This window comes from Thalassophryne amazonica, chromosome 3 (assembly GCF_902500255.1).
Source record: "Thalassophryne amazonica chromosome 3, fThaAma1.1, whole genome shotgun sequence".
Taxonomy (NCBI): Eukaryota; Metazoa; Chordata; class Actinopteri; order Batrachoidiformes; family Batrachoididae; genus Thalassophryne; species Thalassophryne amazonica.
Genome location: NC_047105.1, coordinates 141,655,731 through 141,675,726, shown reverse-complemented (window position 1 = coordinate 141,675,726; position 19,996 = coordinate 141,655,731). Strand labels below are relative to the sequence as shown.

Below are 19,996 nucleotides of genomic sequence, written 5' to 3'. Positions count from 1 at the left end.
GATGCGTGGATGTGAGATCTGGAAGACATTTGTGATTGTACTGCCTTTGACACCAGGGTTGCTAGGCAACCTCCATCCCACTGTCACATCTATATGTATTTGGGACATTGCCCCATCCCACTCTGCTTATTAGGTCAGTGGTTGCAAGGCAACCAATGCTTTAACTGTCTTTAATTAAGGCATATTTGATTAAAGCTATCAAAGACAGGAATAGTCACATTAATGCTATCAATCTTCTTACTGATCTTTGATCTTGATGCAGCAATATTTAAGTATTGAACAATGCATACAGACAGGAAGGAAGGATCCTTCTGTTTGTGTGTGGTGGTGGGGGATGTTGTGTGTGTGGATGTCTGTGTTTGGGGTTTGGGGTATCGGGTTGTTGGTATAAGGGTTTTCCGTATGGGTTGTGGAGGGCGTTGCTTGCTGTTACTGTTTCTCAGCAACAGGCCAGTCCTAGCCAGAAACACCCACATACATCTGACAGAAAACGTATACAGTCAAGGCCAGAAGTTTACATACAACAAATATACAAGTGCTCAACTCAACTCTCCCAAACTCAGCAGTCAAAAGTCAATAAGATTAATTTACTGCAACTTTGGCTCATTGCTACTGACAGAACTGGTGTAGAATCAGTTGAGTTTGTCGGCCTCTTTGTTGGAAGGTGTTGACAGACGACTGTTGCACTGTCCCATTTGTCTGAGCAGTTCTATAAATCTGATCCTCCTGCCAGGATGTTGCAGAGCTCCAGTTAGAGGGTTCTTGTGCTGACCACCACTCAGTTGGTTTAACAGTGAGCATAAATGATCCTAAACTGTGATCCGGTGTGTAGAGGTTCACATTTGTCTGGTTTTTAAGGCTGTTTCATATTAAAGCATATGTTACTGTTTCTGTTTGCTACATTTATCACACCATATGAATGATACAATCAAATATTATTATTATTATTCTCAATGCCAACTGTGCCACTCATCAACATCTGGACTGAAGAAGAAATACCAGCTGAACTGAAAGACTCAATGATTGTCACATCTACAAGTGGAAAGGATGCAATGTTTGACTGTGGAAACCATTGTGGAATTCCTCACTGTCTACTGCAAGAAAGGTCTGAGACCACTCACACAAAAGGTCCTCCTTGAATCCCAGATTGGCTTCTGACCATCAATTGGCGCAACAGACAACCTAAGCTGACTGAGAGCCAAGAAACAAATCACTATAATTTCGCTCCTGGACAACCAGTATGCTGATGACAGGAGCATGTCATCCTTTACAGAAGATGGTCTTCAGAAAATTCTTGGAACCTTCGATGAAGCATACATCAAGCTTGGTCTTCATATCAGCCTGAAGAAGGCACAGATCCTGTATCAACCTCCACCCAACTTGGTCAATCCAAAGCTTCCTTCTGTGAAACTGCACAGACAGGTCCTGGAGTATGTGACCCACTTGCCATGCTGGGCCAGCCATGTGTCATCAAATGCTGACATAGATTACGAGATTCAACACCAACTCATTTGTGCAGGAACTGACTTCAGCCAGCTTCGCACCCATGTTTTTCAACAACAGAAACCTTTGTCATGAGACAAAAATCCTCCTCTACAAAGCTGTTTTCATACTAACCCTACTGTACAGATCTGAGACCTGGACCACCTACCACCGTCACCCAAAGACCGTCAAAGTGATTGCACCAACACTGCCTGACGAGTATCCCCCATATCCAGTGGGAAGACAACTGTACCAACATCAGCATCCTGGCTGAAGCCAAACTACAGAGCATTGAGTGTGGTCATCATCAAGAACCAGCTTTGGTGGTTGGGTAACTCTGCTAGGATGGATGACGGCCAACTTCCCAAGCACAATCTTCCACTCCCAACTTATTTAAGAAAAAACAGTCCAGAGGAGGGCAGAAGAAACACTACAAAGTCCTCCTGAAGTACAGCCGCAAGAGCTGCTCCATTGACTGGAAGACCTGGGAAGAGCAAGAAAGGGGCCGAGCCAGCTGTTGAGCAATGATTCACACAGGAGTGGAAGACTTTGAAAAAGTGCGCATGAACAACACAGAGCAGAAGACAGAGGAGGGAGAGAGGACAAGATCCTGACAGGCAGAAGCTTCCCACAGCAACCACGTGCAACATCTCTCAGAAACCGTGGAGGGTCAGAAACACTGGGACAGTTCAGTCATTTTTGTGTCCACCATTCCAACCGGGAGTCAGTCAAGAGACAATGTTCCTCATATGTGTGTGTGTGTGTGTGTATACTGTATATGAGATAAAAGACTTTCATTGTCATTGTATACAACTAAATAATGATGATTATTATTATTTCACAATTTTTTATAGGTCACAGAGCACAGAAATATACAAATATAAGACGAAATAAGATAAAGTTTATTGATCCCACAATGGGGAAATTCACTTGTTGCAGCAGAACAAAGTTTTACAGTAGTAAATAAAAAAAAAATTACATTAAAGAAAGGTGACTAAAATATATTGCAATATTGCTATATGTCAGGATCTGCACCAGCCTGGGGTTCATGTCTGGGTTTTTCCCTTATTTGGTCTAGGCTTCTACTGAGGGTTTTATAGTTTTACTTTTCATATTATTATATGTGGTCATGTGTAAGTCTTGGTTTGGTTCTGTTCGTTTCTGTACTTTGTGTAATGCTTCTGTTACCGGTTTTATTCCATGCATCATTTATTTATGGTTTAGTCATTCATTGTATTACCTAGTCCCTGGTTTTGATTTGTTCATCATTTATTTCCTATTCTGTCAATAGTTTGTTTTGTCATGTTTAGTGTATTCACTTCCTGTGTCACGTCCTCTCTTTTAGTTATCACTGGTCTGTCACTCCTCGATTTGCCACCTTAGTTTTAGTTTTGCCCCTCTGTTTTGTTTGTGTTTATTATGGTTAATCAAGCACGTCACATTTTGCACCGTTGGTTTTTCTGTCATTTAATTATCTTGCCCCAGTTCATGTTGCTTTTGCCTTACTGCACTCGCTTGCACTTACCTTTGTCTTCCCTGGTCATGCCCCCTTCCAGCACTCTCTGTTACCGACTTCCGCCTCGTCTTATCCCTGAATTCTGCTCGTTTTTGACTTTGCCTCTGCCTCAGTCCTGTGAACTCTTGTTGCCGTGTATTTGGAACTGTGCTTGTTTTTTGGACTCCGCCTCGGCTTGCTACCTGCCTGTACCTCCACTACGTTGACTGATTTCCTGTGTACCGAACCAATTGCCAGTTTACCAGATAAAGTTACTTTTTCCTTACTCCAACACCTGTGTCTGTGAGTCTGCATTTGCCTCCTACAACTTTCAGGGTAAAGCCACCACGGACCATGACACTATAGTGGTGTGTAAAAATAGAAAATAAGTAAATAAAGTGTCTACTGTGACGTGTGATGCTGCCTCTCCTGGTCAGGTCGCCCTTGTAAAAGGGGTTTTGATCTCAATGAGTTTTTATGTGGTTCAAAAAAATTAATGTATAGATATAATAAAATAAATTATTATTATTTTGTTGAAAAATTCCAATGAGTAGTATTATAGCAAAAACTGTGAGAATGATTGATGTTGCAGGATCAACACCAACAAATTAACTGTAAAAACGATTCCCTCCAGTTTTCCATTTTCCATTTTCCTTTTCCGTGTTTGGCTCGGTTGTCTGAAGAAACAGCCTGTGATTTAGATTCCACCTGTGCCGGCCTCCGTGCAGCAGCGGGTGGCGAGGACCTGCCCACACACGTCGTGCACGTTCGACCTCATGCTGTCACACAGGTCAGTGCACACCAGAGATGGGATGAAGTCACCATCAAGTCACTCTCAAGTCATGAATCAGCAAGTCCCAAGTCAAGTCTCAAGTCATAATGACCACCAATTATTTGCAAGCTGCCATGAGACTTGACTTGGGACTTGCAGATTTATGACTTGACAGTGACTTGGTCCCACCTCTGGTGCACCTTTTTCAAATGGATTTTTGGCTCTTGCTGGAATACAAACATGTTTCCTTTATGGTCAGAGCAGAAGTTAAACTTTAAATTAAAAATATTCCATGCGGCATGAAAAAAAGGCCTCAGATGCTTTCAGAGGCAGACGTTTGTGCTTTGTGAAGCAGAAATTAGACTTTAATTGAAGTCCTGTGTTTTGAAAAATCAGCAGCGATTGTGTGAAGAGTTTCTCAGCAGGAGTCGAGGATTTTCAGCTTCCTGAAGAAATGTGCTTTTATACGTGAGGGCTTTGGAAAGAAAGAAAGAAAAGCTGAAAAAGTTCGCGGGCTGTGAAGGAGCCGCTGAGTTTCATTATCTGACGGAAACCTCAAAGGCGTTTTTCTCTCCCCTGGAGTGACAGCACCACTTATTGGCTCTGTGTTCTTCAAAATGAAGTGCCATACATTAAGGCCTTGTGCTGTTATTAAGGAAACACACACACACACACACACACACACACACACACACACACACACACACACACACACACCCACACACACACACACACACACACACACACACACACACACAGTAACAATGTCTGGCTCCCTCCTCCGCCGGCGACGCCCACTTACCTCCCATGTGATGACTAACTCCGAACGACTGCCGCCGCCACCGCTCACATTAGCCGGTGTGACTTTTGGAGCTGCAGAAACAAGACACACACACGCACTTCAGCGAAGAAAGGAAACTTGACAGAAACCGTCGGAGATGTCACTAAACATTCCACAGAGCTCTGACTGTGTTTGCACATGGCCGCTCTAACTTTTACACTTTACATCGTTAAAATCGCACTACGACTCGGAGTGAAGAAAACACGCTGCTGCATCCGTTGTCTGTGTCATTTGTCTGTATTTTCAGTGAGAGACACACCCACCAAGCCAGACTGTAATGTGAGACACGTCCATTTTTTTCTTTTTGTTTTTTTTATTGGAGGAGAGATGAACAGATGGGCACATTGGAGGTTGGCAGATTCCTCCCTCTGGACAAACGTTTACTCCGGTGCTCGAGGATGTATTTGTATTATAACAATAAAGATATTCTTGTCTTGTCATTCAGAAATAATTCAAAATGTTTCACAAAAATATCACATTAACAATTAAGAAATTCTGCAACAGATGGGAGGGTGACCCACCTCTCTCACTAGGCACAGGATAATTCAGGGGATGTATCCATCCCCTGAATTATCCTGTGACCCTCAGCTGGAATATGCCAGTATAGACAATGAATGATGGAAAAATTACAGTCATTTATATACACACATTTTCAGAATCCATAATTAATTGGACAGAATAAATGGCCGTTTTCCATTAGCCAAGTCAGGGGATGGATACATAAACACTTCTAAATAGTCACTACCACACTATGGAGGCTCCTGGACAAGTCCCGATAGCCGGTGCTGAAACAAGAAGCAAACGTGGCAATTCTAGCAGTTCCTTGATTGGCCACTTGAGGCTGGCTCCAAAACTGAGTCAGTCCACATAGATAAAAATGTTTACATTGCTAATAGCCTTTGTAGCTACTTTCCCCTTTAACAACAATTGTACAATGGTGATTTTTTTTAACCCATCAGTTTAAGTTATTGTAAGACATAAAGTTCTCAGTAATAAGGGGTGTGGTTGCTTTGAGTGTCAGGTACTGTGGGCCAGTGAGATGATTCAGTGGCCTGCTATCTGTGGTTGCTATCTGCTGGGGATTTCTGTCTCTCCTTTCTGAGCACTTTGTTGCAAATTTCTGAGATAATATGGCTTGCTGTGTGTTTAAATGACTATATAGATCACCTAAAAAGTCTGTGCTGCAGTATTTCAGTTGAGTGACACTTTAGTATTATTTAAACATGCTAGCACTGTCTGCACTAATTAGCAGCTTAGATCTAATTGATTGGATCTAATCACCTGATTAGATCCAATCAGGTGATATCTTAAAAAAAAAAACACCAACTAGTCCAGAAAAAATGCATTAACCAAACACCTGAAGCAAAGTTACTCTGTTTGCCTGAGTTTGTTTAGGAAAAAGGTGGTGTGTTTGGGTTTCATTCATCCCACCCAGGTCATGTTGGTGTTGCCCACTTTCCACCTTTTACCCATTTCTGTGTTGGATGGACAGCATTAGGCACTGCCAAGATTGTGAAATTTGGAACTGTCACATTTGAGCCTCAAACTAAAATTTCAAGAAACCTATGGGTGATATCATGGAGGATTTGTCCAGCAAATATAGATTTTATGGTACATGGCTGATAGTCCTCAACCCAGTGTCTTGAAGTAGCAGTTCATTTGAAACAAAGACATCCCAGCAGTAGCCAAGGATACTTTGAAGAGACTAAGTACCAAAGAACTCTTATTTCAACCTAGGTTCACTGAATAGCTGCTAGGTCTCACAACCACAAGGACCAGGAATCCTAAAGCCTTGGAATTTTGTTTTCCTATAAAGATATCAGCATCACCAAACATCTCTGTCCATGAAGCTCTTCCCAAGTGTCTCTTGATCGCCAAGGACTCAGAAGACATGAATGTCCTTGGTGGATAAATGAACTTCTCTCCAAATGTGATACTTTCAGCACATACTTCTGATGGCTGAGTCCAGGAAGTCATTGAAAGCTTGGTTCTTATTCTAAATCCAGAACAATCACAAACCCAGACAAGACCCCAGAGAAGTATTTCCATAAAAGAAAATGTAACAAATTTAGGCTTCAGTCTCCCTTGGGCCTTCTAGCAAACTCTTGCTGAACCAAAGATAATCCTTCTGCATTCCACCCCACTGTGTAAATGGTGATACACCAGACAAAAGTTGCACTACGCAAAGTTTCTCCAATCGCAGCCACAGAGGCCTAGAACTCCTTCAGAGTTGTCTGGGTGTCTTGGTGGCTTCCCTCACTAGTCTTGCATTGTCATTCAGTTTTTGAGAACTGCCTTGTCCAGACAGATTTATTGCACCGCACCACACTGTTCATCTTTCTTAATGATTGATGGAAATGAAGTTCAAGACATATTCAGTGACTAAGAAATGTTCATGTATCCATGATTTGTCTCAAGAAAACTAGGTGTAAAAGTAATGAATAGATTTTTTTAACAATATCATTACATTTAATTTGTTAATTTTCTTGTGACATCTGAAAATGGAGGGAATGTGTATGAAAATGTCTAATTCCTAAATGGTTAATGTGATATCTTTGTTTAATGTCTTCAGTCACACTGAGACAAAATTACAAAAACAGTCTGTCCAAATACTTGTGGACCTGACTGTCTGTAACAGTGCAGTGAAATGAGTTTCCCTTCCAACCAAAGAAACAAACAGCAGTTTAGAAACTATTAACACTGAAAATAATTTGAAATAACATGTAATAAAACCATTAATGCCATTCAAAGTTACAGTGAAGTTATGTTTCTTATATCATAAATGTATGAATTATTTCTTGATTATGATCAACTAAAAATCACAATGCTGATGAAATGTTGTGTTTTTGCATAAAAAAATCCACACTGTTTTTAAATGATGAAGTTGACAAACTATTTTAAAAATAAAAAGTTATGCGTTCTAATTAAAACATGGAGCTTCAGTCGGCGTTGTCGACCGTTCCTGACACGTTACTGACTGAGAGGATGTTTACAGACTAAACTTTGTTTAGTTTATCTCCAGGATTCTGCACGCATCATCAAGCACAGATGCTGTTCGGTGGACAGATAACACACATAACAGAGTGATCGCACATAACGGAGAAGAAACGTCACTGTGCAACGAAGAATTCACACAATATTACACACTGATAGGCCAGAAATAGAACAAGAGCAAAGACAAGATGTCATTAAACACTGAGGAATGTGATCAATAATCAGTGCAACGCTTTCAGGATTCACAGTCACACACGAGGGTGACTGACCCAGTTAAAGTAGGGTCTGGTTCTTTTCGTTTCTTTTGTTGCATTCTGGGAAAACAACATTTATCCAGAATGTGTGACGTTTTGACTCACGTGGAGTTATTTTATATCCACATCCCATGAGAGGTGTTACGGCACGTTGTGTGTGTGTGTGTGTGTGTGTGTGGTCCTTATTTTTCAGCCAAAGTATTTAGTCAGGTGTCTGCTGAGCTGTTTCACAGCCACCTGTGGGCTGCTGCCTCATTTGTTTTGGGGTCAATATCTCACACCTTTGATTTTCAGGGATTTTGTTCATAATGTTTTGCAGCCTTCAAAAATCTGTGTGTAATACTGATATTAGTTTAGTTTACTTATTTATTTTGTCTGTATCACAGACCTCTAATTTGCATCATTCCAGTTTATTGACCAAGTGCGTGGCCCACAACGTGGAAGGTGTAAATGGTCAACCTTCTCAACGGGTCATGCAAAAACAACAACAAAAACACCTGCATAAATTGTATAACAGGTAGTTACATTAAAAATGTCTTGCAAACTGAGAAAACTATTGCAAACACCGAGAACACAAACCAATATCACCTACAATACAGTGGTTTGATGTGATGTCTGCTGCAAATTCACACATATCGTAGGCAGCAAAAGTACAGACGCACTGCAAATATCCATGACACAAAGAGCAGATCACAACACAGCACACCTACTAACAACACAAAAAGAGGTTACTGACAGTCCTGTCAGTGTGTCAGGGATAAAACAATGCAGGCAGAAATATAGCTCGTTTAACAGTAAGAGTCATCAATATTTTATTTAGCTGTCCAGGTATGTGTTAAAGCCCAGAGAGGTCAGAGCGGCCCGATGCATCATTTAAACTTATAAACTGTACAATGTGAAAAATCTTACAATGTCCATGCAATTTAGTACCCATTATATTTTCTGAAATTTCTATTGTTGTCTTAATTTGGAAGTGTTGTGGCCCCTCTTGGCCACCATCATTTCCTAATTCTGGATGTCTTTGGTCCATCACATCTTTCTTTAATCATATCACAAACCAGTAAAACGATCAGATCTTAATCAGCTTTCCTCGGGTCGATTGTCGATTTTTAATCATGATTCCCAACTTTTATTTAACAGGAATTTCAGTGTTTGAAGCCGCGAGTGACGACAAACTGGCACACAAAGATTTGCAGTACTTACAGGTCCCCTTTGTCCGTGCTTGTTTGGACGGCTTGCTGGGTTCTCCGGTCCCGATGGAGTTGCTGGCAAGGACTCTGAACTCATATTCCACCCAGGGGCTGAGCTCTGTGACTGTGGCTGTCAGCCGGTGGCCCCCCACCACCTCAGGAACTGCACAAAACAAAGTGGAGTCTTCAGGGCCGAGTGTCTTAACATCATCAGAAAGTGACCACAGGGACCTCTTTACAGTGCACATCTCTTCCAAAGCCCATTCTCACATTTACCTGATGGTGCGGGGTGGCGGCCAAGCCGTTAAGTGCATGTGATTCCAGTGCAGAAGGTTCCCGATTCAAATCCCACCCCTGCTCAGAAGGGCATCTGGTGTAAAATGTGTACCAAATCAACATGCAGAGCCTCCATGGATCTACTGTGGCCACCGCAAGTGAAAATAAGGGAAAAGACGAAGGGACGCTGTAAGCCATCTGGAGGCATGAAGAGCTGTTAGGATGAAAAACTGGACAAATTTCTGATGTGATTTTTGGGGGGGAATACACAAAGTCAGTGCACGGCATCACAGACTACATTGTCGCAATTTTGGACTTCATTTTTTAGCTCTAGTGACGAACACCAAAATGTAAGTCCTGTTGTTCATAAATTAATAAAATATCAAATGACAAGGATCTATTTTAGCCGTTATATAAAACAAATAATGAATGTTTTTTCATTCTTTCAATGGAACGAATATTTAATTTGGTGAAAGATTCATACCACTGAACTCATAAACATTCATTATTTGTATACCATGTATACCAAAAAAAACCTTCAAATCAGGAATTTATGCACGTACCAAGAGGCGGGCATGTTTATAAATTCAGTCCCAATATAAACTGGTGGGAAGGATCTAAAGAGGAAGGTCACATCCAAAAACTTTGAATCTTCTAGAATCGTCCACACTGACGAAGCTCTCATTGCAGAAGTACATCAGCCTGAAGAGGAAGAAGATCCTGAACCCACTTCAGATGATGAAATCATTGTCCAGAATCATCTGCACTGATGATCCCTCCCAAAATCAGTCAACTCAAGATTGATGTTTGTACGATAGTCTAAATTTTCAGGGTCCACAAATCGACCGCGAGTAAAGCCAAAATGTGACTTATGTGAATGCGAGTTAATGAGGTTCACCTGTTTATACTGAAATGCACAAAACATACAGAATTTGCTGAATAATACTTGTGGTCATATTAAAATTCTAATAAATGGTTCAACTTTCTCTGGAGAAGGACAAGTGTGCCGACACAGAAGGTCATGTCTGTATCAAATTTTTCATCCTGAATCAATGATGCCGATAAAACCATCTGACATCAAAATGTACCTAATTCACAAAAATATCAATAGAATGAGCAAAACATATCCAGGATAAATGCACTTTACAGCAATCATTGGTGGGAGCTGAGAGGCCCATTACAGAGGAAAAATTATCCACTGCCGTCATCACTTCATCATATCACATATCGGCAGCGAGGCTCATCATCGGCCTCTGGAGCTGAGCTCCACATCTCCCTGGAGGACGATGAAACGTCGGTCACGCTCCAAAAGTCCACCGCTTTACAGCTGCGGTCAAAATTACATCTCCAATATCATCCCACCAAGCAGAATGGACAGTGGGGACGTGCACATGATTGAACCAGGCCACAGCCGCTTGGACAGCGCTTACCTGTGGTGACGGCCTGCCACCCCAGGGAGAACGGCGTCCTGGCCTGGATGGTGTACGCAGTAATTGGACTGTGATTATCAGGACCGGGCCTCCAGGACAGAGCGGCCGTGCTGTCTGTGATCTCATCTACATGGATGCTGGTGGGCGGCCCCGGGGGCCCTGAGGCACGCCAGGCAAGGGGGTGGGAAGGAAACAAGGATGGAAAAGGAGATGAGGAGGAGAGGAAAAGATGGTAGAAAATGAGAGACAGAGAGAGAGAGATCGTTTTAAAGACCTGCAGCCGAGAGTTAATTAAAGTGTAAACTGTTAAGATTTATTCAGCGGCGCTTTACTTTGAAGGACTTTGACATCAGACAACAGTGAAATGTGACGATGGCGGATGCGATATTTACCTCTGACCACCAAATCCACAGCCACGGAAATACTGTCCACCTTCGTCTGCACCGCACACGTGTACTTCCCAGCATGCCTCAGCTGGATGTTTCGAATCATAATGTCTCCTGCTGAATGCTGCTGTCAATCAACACGCATGTGTGCACGCACACACGCACGCACGTACGCACACACGCACACACGTACGCACACACACACACACGCACACACACACACACACACACACACACACACACACACACACACACACACACACACACACACACACACACACACACACACACACAAAGAGAGAGGGAGAGAGCCGGTAAGCCTGAAGCTATTGTAATTCAAGAACAATAGTGACTCTGCTGCCACATGGGGGTGGGGGTGTGTGTGTGAGGGGGTGGGGGGTGCAGAAAGCTCATTTTTTTAATGTTTGTGTTTCTGTAAAAAATAAATCCACATCTAAAATCATTCAGAATCAGTGCATAGAATCAGTAACACAGCATGTTGTAGTTGTAAGACACACCAAAAGTTCATAATACTAAAACTTGTTAAAATTTGTTTTGCAAAAATGCACCAATAACATATGTACTGTTTAAAAGTTAAAACAAATATTTCTAAAAATGTGTAATGTTCCTTTAAAATCTATTGGAGAAAATGATTTTGTTTGATCTAAAGTCTGTGTTAATGTAACCTGTTACCATTTTAAATATCAGTCAATCTGTTTATGTGTTGTTATTGGGTCTTTATTGGGTTGTTATTGGGTTTTAACAGCCAATACAAGCCATTTCCTCAAACAAGGGGCGGGACAAGTAGTGTAAACCAGTGTGTGTGTGTGTGTGTGTGTGTTTTGTTTTGACAGCCGACACACTGTAGTCTGGAGAAAGGAGAGCCAAGCAGTGTGTGTGGCAGAGACTTTTCTGTGTTCATAACCTAAAAGGTAAATACGCGTGTGCCAGTGTTCTGCGCTGTAACTAACTGGTATGTGTTGCCACAGACTAGTGTGCCTTAACCAGTGTTGCCACAGTTACTTTGAAAAAGTAATTCCATTACTGATTACTGATTACTCCTTGAAAAAGTAACTTAGTTACTTTACTGATTACTCAATTGTAAAAGTAACTAAGTTAGATTACTAGTTACTTTTTTAGTTACTTTCCCCAGCTGCCGACAACAACCTCAACATGACAATGATACCTGTTTTGCCAAAACTCACTTTATAGTCACCCTTTCTTGACTTCAATGAAAATAAATACTTGTTTTATAAAAAGTAAAATAATCTTTCTTGACCTCATATTTAACTGTTGACAGCACTGTAACAGTAAAACTTGCAATTTCTAACCTACATTGTTTATAAATGTAACTATTAAATTCTTTCTTACATTTTTTTCTAACATTTAAATTCTCTCTAAACATTTTACTTGTCGAAATCATTATTATTATAAGTAGTATTAGTAGTTGTAGTAAAAAAAAGGCTTCAAAACTGTACCTTTAATCTAGGGGTGTTGTGGAGGGGGGGGGGAGCACATCGCTGCCCCACACCCCCATTGCATCTGGATTCGCCCCTGCTTTGGTGTTTGAGCACAAAGAATGGATAACATTTATTTATGCAGAAAACATGACCAGATTTACAGGTAAGAAAGTTTTATTGTGTTTTCACATCATGTGGTCCTCAGAAAGAGAGTTTAGGTGCATTTGAGTGGAAAACAGTGTTAGTTGTTGACGCGTCTCGGAGGATCAGCTGTTTTTAGCGAGCAGATAGGGAGAGGCTCAGCTCAGAATTCTAAATAAATGAGAAAAAAGCATAAAAATGTCTTTGTAAAGCTCAGTGCAGGTGTGCTGTTGTCGCTTTAAGAGGTGAGGACAAGTCGTAGCTGCTGCAAAAAACCGCGGATTAAAAGCTCACAGCTCGCTTAAAGTGGGCAGTTCAGTCGAGCCCTGACCTCCTGCCCACGGACCAAGTTTAATGCTGCTATCGACCCACAATGCAAAAATAATAATAACGCACAGTGACTTGGAGAAGTAACTTTAATCTGATTATTGATTTGGAAAGATTAACGCGTTAAATTACTCGTTACTAAAAAAAAGTGGTTAGATTAGAGTAACGTGTTACCGGCATCACTGGCCTTAACTGAGAGAGTGACGTCAACTCTGAACATGGTGCCATTTTGGTTCCAACTGCGCTGAACTACTGAATGTTTAATGTTTTCAACATTTTTTTAATCATTAACCACATCCAGCTACAGGTACTATCAAAATAAACATAAAAACAGTTAAGCTATCAAATTTACATAAATTTTCAATTTATGATATTTATTTAATTTGTTTTTTGTGCTTCTGCAGCTCTCTAACTCTGTGTCATGATGTAATTTGGTCACTTAGAGTTTAAGCACGCTGCTTGTGAGTTTCTTGACAAACACGAAGGGTCACACTGTCAGATGCAAAGCTTTTAAAGTGCACGGTGGCAGACTGAGGCTGTTTGTTACGTTTGCAAATTTCATTTTAAAGCAAACCACAGGCTGCAACTTTCTGACCATAAATAATACACGTGGCACAAACGTTCCTTCTGCACTGCAGCGGAATTCATCACGACACTGAAAAAAGAGGAGACGCACGATATCGACACGCCAATGAATCTTCAATGTGACCTCCTGACCTTTTACTCATCACGAGCTCTCAAGGCTTGAAAAAAAATCAATGTGTTTTAAAATGGCCAATTTTCATAAAAACACTGTGGGGACCCCCCCCCCAAAAAAAACAAACAAACAAACAACAACAACAAAAAAAAGCCTCTGCACCCTGCAGTAATTCTCCGATGGTGCTGTCAAGAATCTGTGACAGATCTCACAAATTAATTCACATTCAGCTACTGCATGATTTGTGTGGGTTGGTTCTTATTTATTTATTGTATACTCCTCTAAGCGTTATTGTTGTGAAAACATGATGATAAAAATCGTAAGTCGTTTTGTGTTTCAGTCATCAGAAAAAAAGCTCCTGTGGACATTTCAGCCACATAAACTGTTTACAACAAACTATTTGGAGCAGTGATGTCATAAAGGTTTTTTTTTATTGCTGTTGGTTTCAGTTAATCCAGGGACACTATTTAAATCAAGTTATTAACACTTAAACCCTCAGTGGGACATAGTCTCTCACACTGAACAAGTGGGTCTGCTGGCGGTGCGTTCACATGCTGTGGTGGAAAACTGCCAACTGAGCTTCAACACAGCAGCAACGCAGTCACTTTTCATTTTTTGTGTTTGCCTGATTACTGGTCATCACCCAGAAAATTCACACTGTGTATTAAAGTAACCTGGTGTAGCTTGAACACAGAAGGACACACGTTATACACAGACTTGACTCGAATGGAGCTATGATGCATTTTTTCCCTCAGCAGGAAGTCATTCTTTGATTTCTGCAGGTGAGGTTCCCGTCACTGTTGCGGAGGCACCGAACATCTACGGGGAATCCTGAATCAGGACCAGCCGTTATTTTCCACTTTTTGGGTTAAGTCCTCAAACAAGTCACAACAAGGACAGTCTCTTTAAAGGAAAAGAAAACCCACTGATAAAATACAGCTGTGAAGACAGACTGTGCTATAAACGAACGACTGATGTGTATAAATGAAAATAAGGAGCTCTTACAACTGAAAAATCTGCCTCCGAAAGTCACAATTCATCCATCATTGACGATTTCATAAATGCCACCATTGACACAATTTTAACCAATCAGAAAAAAAATCCCCCAGATCGCTTGTGCAATGCTGTGATGTAGCATGAGCACAGAAAGCTACACACACCGATTTAAATACCATAATTTCCAGACTATAAGCCGCTACTTTTTTCACACGCTTTGAACACTGCAGCTTAAACAATGATGCGGCTAATTTATGGATTTTTACAGGCTTTCTCATAAGTCAAAATATGTCAATTGATGCTGTCCATTGATCAGCTGAAAGCTGCGGTCCTCATTTGGAGTAAATTCACACACACAATAAATATAAAGTCTTACCTGTTAGTTTTAGTGAATTCATCAAATTTGTCCTGCAGAAAACGACGTCTGAAAACAATTAAATCTTTGTCGTGGATGAAGAAAAGTCCCTCTGGCACGTTGCGCTATAGTTGCGCCTCCCGTTAGATCAGTCAGCTGAGCCTCCCCTGCCCCCCCCCATCCCCACCATGTCTCTGTCTTTGCACTACAAGTTGAAAACATCACAGCGCCTTAATGTTTCATTTAGCACAGACACCAGGCGAGCCTGGCTGCCCCGATGACATTATCTAACACGTAATTAACTGATTCCACCTGCTCAAAGTGAAATCACCTGGTGGAGCGGGTGGTTGCAAAGAAAGCCTGCACCCTCTCGGCCCTTTCTGGAACGACTTTGAGACCTCTAACATCTTCGCCTTTCTATACTGAAGGGTGACACTGGCGGAGTGTTGAACCTCTGTGCCCATGTGACATCACACACCACTGTTAAAGCAGACAGCATGACCACCTGCTGGTGGCTTTAGACCAGCCACACAAAAACGCTCTTAACTTTAATATAAGTGATCACACATTTCTTTTTTTTGACGAATTTCATTGACAATGATACAGCTGGTGCAAGAACCGGCACGTCCGCTATGGGACGAGTGTGCAGCTGAAGTTTACCAAACCGTGCCCGGAACTTGCCGCTTGTTGTCACTGACAACCACACACACAAGGACGATGCCATTTATTGTGGCTCAGATTGCCGATAAGGCCAAGAAGCTGAAGCCACGGTACGGGGTGAGCGTTCCCCCCAAGGTGACCATGAGTGATATTCACAGCCAGTATGCATGTGGTATGCTGCACAACAGAGGCAGCTTGGATGCTAAGTACAAGGTGAGCTTTTCCTCATCCGCTTGTTCTTCTTCTTTTTCTTCTCGGTACCCGCTTGATGACATCTCTGTGTTTGTGGATTTTAATGAAATGCTACTGCAGAGCTGTGGCACTGGTTTTGTCATAGTTCTAAGTGAAACTGTATAATAGTCTTTGTGTCTTAGAGGAAGTTCATTTCCCAACTTCAAAACTTTTTCTCTGTTTCTAAGAAAAAAAAATCTGCCCTCCCTCATGATTTTTTCTGATGTCAAGCTAATAAACTAATGTTTTTTTATGGGGCCTTAAATGTGGAGGCTTTAAGCAGGTGAACTTGTGCACGGCACACAGACACTCCTATTTTAAAATCATAGTGTCTATTTTTACTCAACCGTAAGGTTATCCTGGCAGAGTATTTTTTTTACATTTTTTTACATTAGTTTTGGCTGCACATGTGGCAATGTCAAATTTCCAGCTTCAGCATACATCCTTGAAGCGCTCCAGCAGACCACGGACGACAGGCAGGGTCAGTCCGGACAGGTCGCTAGTCAATCGCACCAATTTTCAAAATGGTGAAAACCACTGAAAGTAAGAATCTGCAGGTCTGGACTTGTCTGTGTGGAAACCAAGTGCAGAGGAACTGCACTTGACCATGAAGTTATGAAAATGTTGATGTCAGAAATTTGATCCCTGCGGTCAGTATGCACAGCCAGGAATCTCATAAATATAGCCAATGAATTAGTTTATTGGCCCATTAAAATAGTCACAGCCTTTTAAAAGAGACCCATACTAACTTCAGCACTTGGGGAAGTGATGGTTTAGTGGATAAGCAGTGGGCTTCAAACCAGAGGTTCCTCGTTTCAAATCCCTGTCTGACAGCAAAATCACCAAAGGTCCTTTTGGACAAGGTCCTTCATCCCCAAGTTGTTCCCAGTGGGTACTGAGAGCCTTGACATCTCTATGTGTGTGTGTGTGTGTGTGTGTGTGTGCGCGAACGCGAGCACACAAATGTGAGGCACTTTAAGCTTCAGATACGTATAAATGGAAAAGCACTATATACAGTGCATTTATGGTACAGCCTTATTCCAAAATATATATATATTAATTTTTTTTCATCAAATTCCTACACACAACACCACATAACGACAATGTGAAAAAAGCTTTTTTTAGATTTTTGCAAATTTGTTTAAAAAACAAACAATAAAAACACAACTAAGAAATCACATGTACAACTACATAAGTATCCACAGCCTTTGCCATGGCACTTCACTGATCATCTTTGAGATGTTTCTACAGCATAGTTGATAAAATACTCAAACCATCATCATCATCAAAAATGGCACCATCAGGATGCACCTGAGCTCAATTATTTTATACACAGGCAGACACACAAGTCACAATACTCTGCAGTAAGGTGAGGTGTAATTCACTCTGTATGTCTCTAAAAATGTCCTGTTGTGGTTGTGTGATGGAAACATGTGACTTTGTTTATACATATTTGTTTATATAAATAGCTTACCCCGCCCACTTTTTCAAAGTAGCCACCATGTGTCCCAAAGTGGATGAGCTGCTCATTGAAGAACCAGGTGAACTTGAGGTCCAGAGACGGGTCGTGGCTGACTTGGCAGGGCAACACCACGCTCTCTCCCACGGTGACGTCCAGCGTGGCGGGCAGTGTCATAATGACGGTGGGTTCTGAAACACAGCAAAGCCTGACCGTCAGAACAAACAGCCTGACGTCAGGACAAACAGCCTGAGATCAGGACAAACAGCCTGATATCAGGACATACAGCCTGATGTCAGGACATACAGCCTGATATCAGGACAAACAGCCTGATATCAGGACATAAAGCCTGAGATCAGGACAAACAGCCTGATATCAGGACATACAGCCTGACATCAGGATAAACAGCCTGAGATCAGGACAAACAGACTGACATCAGGACAAACAGCCTGAGATCAGGACAAACAGACTAATATCAGGACAAACAGACTAATATCAGGACAAACAGCCTGAGATCAGGACAAACAGACTAATATCAGGACAAACAGCCTGACATCAGGACATACAGCCTGACATCAGGATAAACCTCCTCATATCAGGACAAACAGCCTGTGATCATTGCAAACAGCCTGACATCAGGACAAACAGACTGACATCAGGACAAAGCCGCAAGTCCCACTCTCCACAGGGACTCACAGATGAGTCTCCTGCATCCCAAGAAACCTCCGTGTGTCACTGTCAGCCTGGAACTCCCCTGATCAGCCTCAAATTCCCAAAAGGCAGCACTGGAAAAACAGCAAACAGCAGTGAGCGCGTCTTCCAGGCATCTCTCTTTAGGCCCATGGCACCTTACAGCACCTCACGTGGGAATAGTGCAGCGCCCCTTATCTGCACTTGAGTGTGAGCGCTGAAGGAGCTGATGTGAAGGAGGCGAGATGGGAGGAAAAAGCTGCAGCACAGCTGTTGGCCTCTTGGGGGTGCTGTGAGCACTTGCTTGAAAGTGCCAGAGTGAGCGCACAGACTAAATTAACCATGGCAAATGATCCCTGGACAGGCATGGATTCATGTAGAAAGTGCCGCCAGTGCAGTATTCATCCAGACTGAATTCGATACCTTCATTGTGTGCCCCCCGACCACTCCCGCACACTCCACCGTGCGCTCCCAATGTGATTTATCTGCTCACTCGCTGGTATCGGGCCAGAATGCTATCAGCTCTGAGGTTTTGTCATACACACAATGAAAGCTGTGATTGTCTATTCCTGGGCTAAGTGGCGAGCAAAAGGCGGCAGCGCACAAAGGCAAAAAGAACACAAAGGATGTGTGTCTGAGGCCAACTGCAGCTCATACAACATGTGCAGAAGAGAAGCGTCATGTCTAAAATGTTTAAAAACCTGAGAAACGTGCTGCTGTAGAAATGCGGTGAGACGTTTTCTGCAGCGGGTTCTGTCAAATCAGTGACCGTTCTCATCATCTATTAATTATCACTGAACACAGCGAACATTCTTTAGGATTAGTTTCTCAAATAAAATCATTTTCTCTGTTTCAAGTCACCATAGATGAATATGTTGAAGTTTTGGGGAGTTGAACTCAGGCTGCACAGAATTTGTGCTCACTGGTCAGTTATGGAGCAGAGTCTGGATGCAGTACGTGCACGCTCTGTCACATGCACAGACTGACAGGCAGCTTCTACAGTCACTTAGCTTGTAACTATCCCTCGAACCCTGAACCTAGTTTGCAGTCCACAGTTACATTTCACGTTGTGACAGAATGTGCACATGACCTCAGAGGCCAAAGATTCCTCCATCTCTGTGACGTGAAAGCATGGGATAAAAACTTTAGCTTTATTATTCAGCGGTGTTGGTGCGTTTATCTCCTTTTCTCTCTGTGCACTCCTCTCCATGCCGTGTGTGCTGTCTGCTGTCTGACTGCCCCCTGGGAATCTCCATGACAGCGACGGTGGGAATATGCTTCCTTATTACCCTCCTCTGTCATTATTTGTGACAGAATATGTGGACGACCAAAGTTAGTTACACAACCGCACACCAGGCCCTTGAACATAATTTGATTGATTTGTATTGTGTATGATGCCTTGTTACCCGCTGTCAACGTAAAATGGAGGATAGTAACCTGTTCACTTTGCAGGGTCAATCAAAGGCAAAGGCAGATTGCAAGTTAACGGCTGCAGATCTGTGCTCGTACTGCATAATTAATGAAACATACCTGCAGAAAACACTGGTCGGTGATTGGAGTTTGGAGTGTTTTCTTTGAACGCATCAATGAGTATTTTATGCATTCTTAAAGAATTTCTCAGTTCTTTAGAGCCAGATGATGCACTCGCTTCCTAACTGCTGTCCATGGTGCTGATTTCCTGTTAAATACACATTTAAATTTAAATACACAAGTAATATGATGGGTTCAAGTGACTGTCTTATTGCATTTCTGAAACAATATACAAAGTATAGTTTCAGCAAACACTAGATGTGTATGACTTTGATGCATATTTCGGGCCTTAAGCCTTCTGATTGTTTCTCATTCTGAAGTTTGCTTTAA

At 42.0% G+C, this 19,996-nt stretch overlaps 1 protein-coding gene across 1 annotated transcript in view; it reads right to left on the bottom strand.

Moving 5' to 3' along the window:
* The window catches only part of LOC117507665 (contactin-4-like), a 641,244-nt gene that overhangs the window by 13,823 nt on the left and 607,425 nt on the right, over nt 1-19,996 (bottom strand). Inside the window, 5 exon segments of the mRNA XM_034167486.1 lie at nt 4,552-4,622; nt 9,042-9,191; nt 10,735-10,893; nt 11,127-11,247; nt 17,462-17,637. Of these exon segments, the coding sequence (XP_034023377.1) occupies nt 4,552-4,622; nt 9,042-9,191; nt 10,735-10,893; nt 11,127-11,247; nt 17,462-17,637 (677 nt within the window).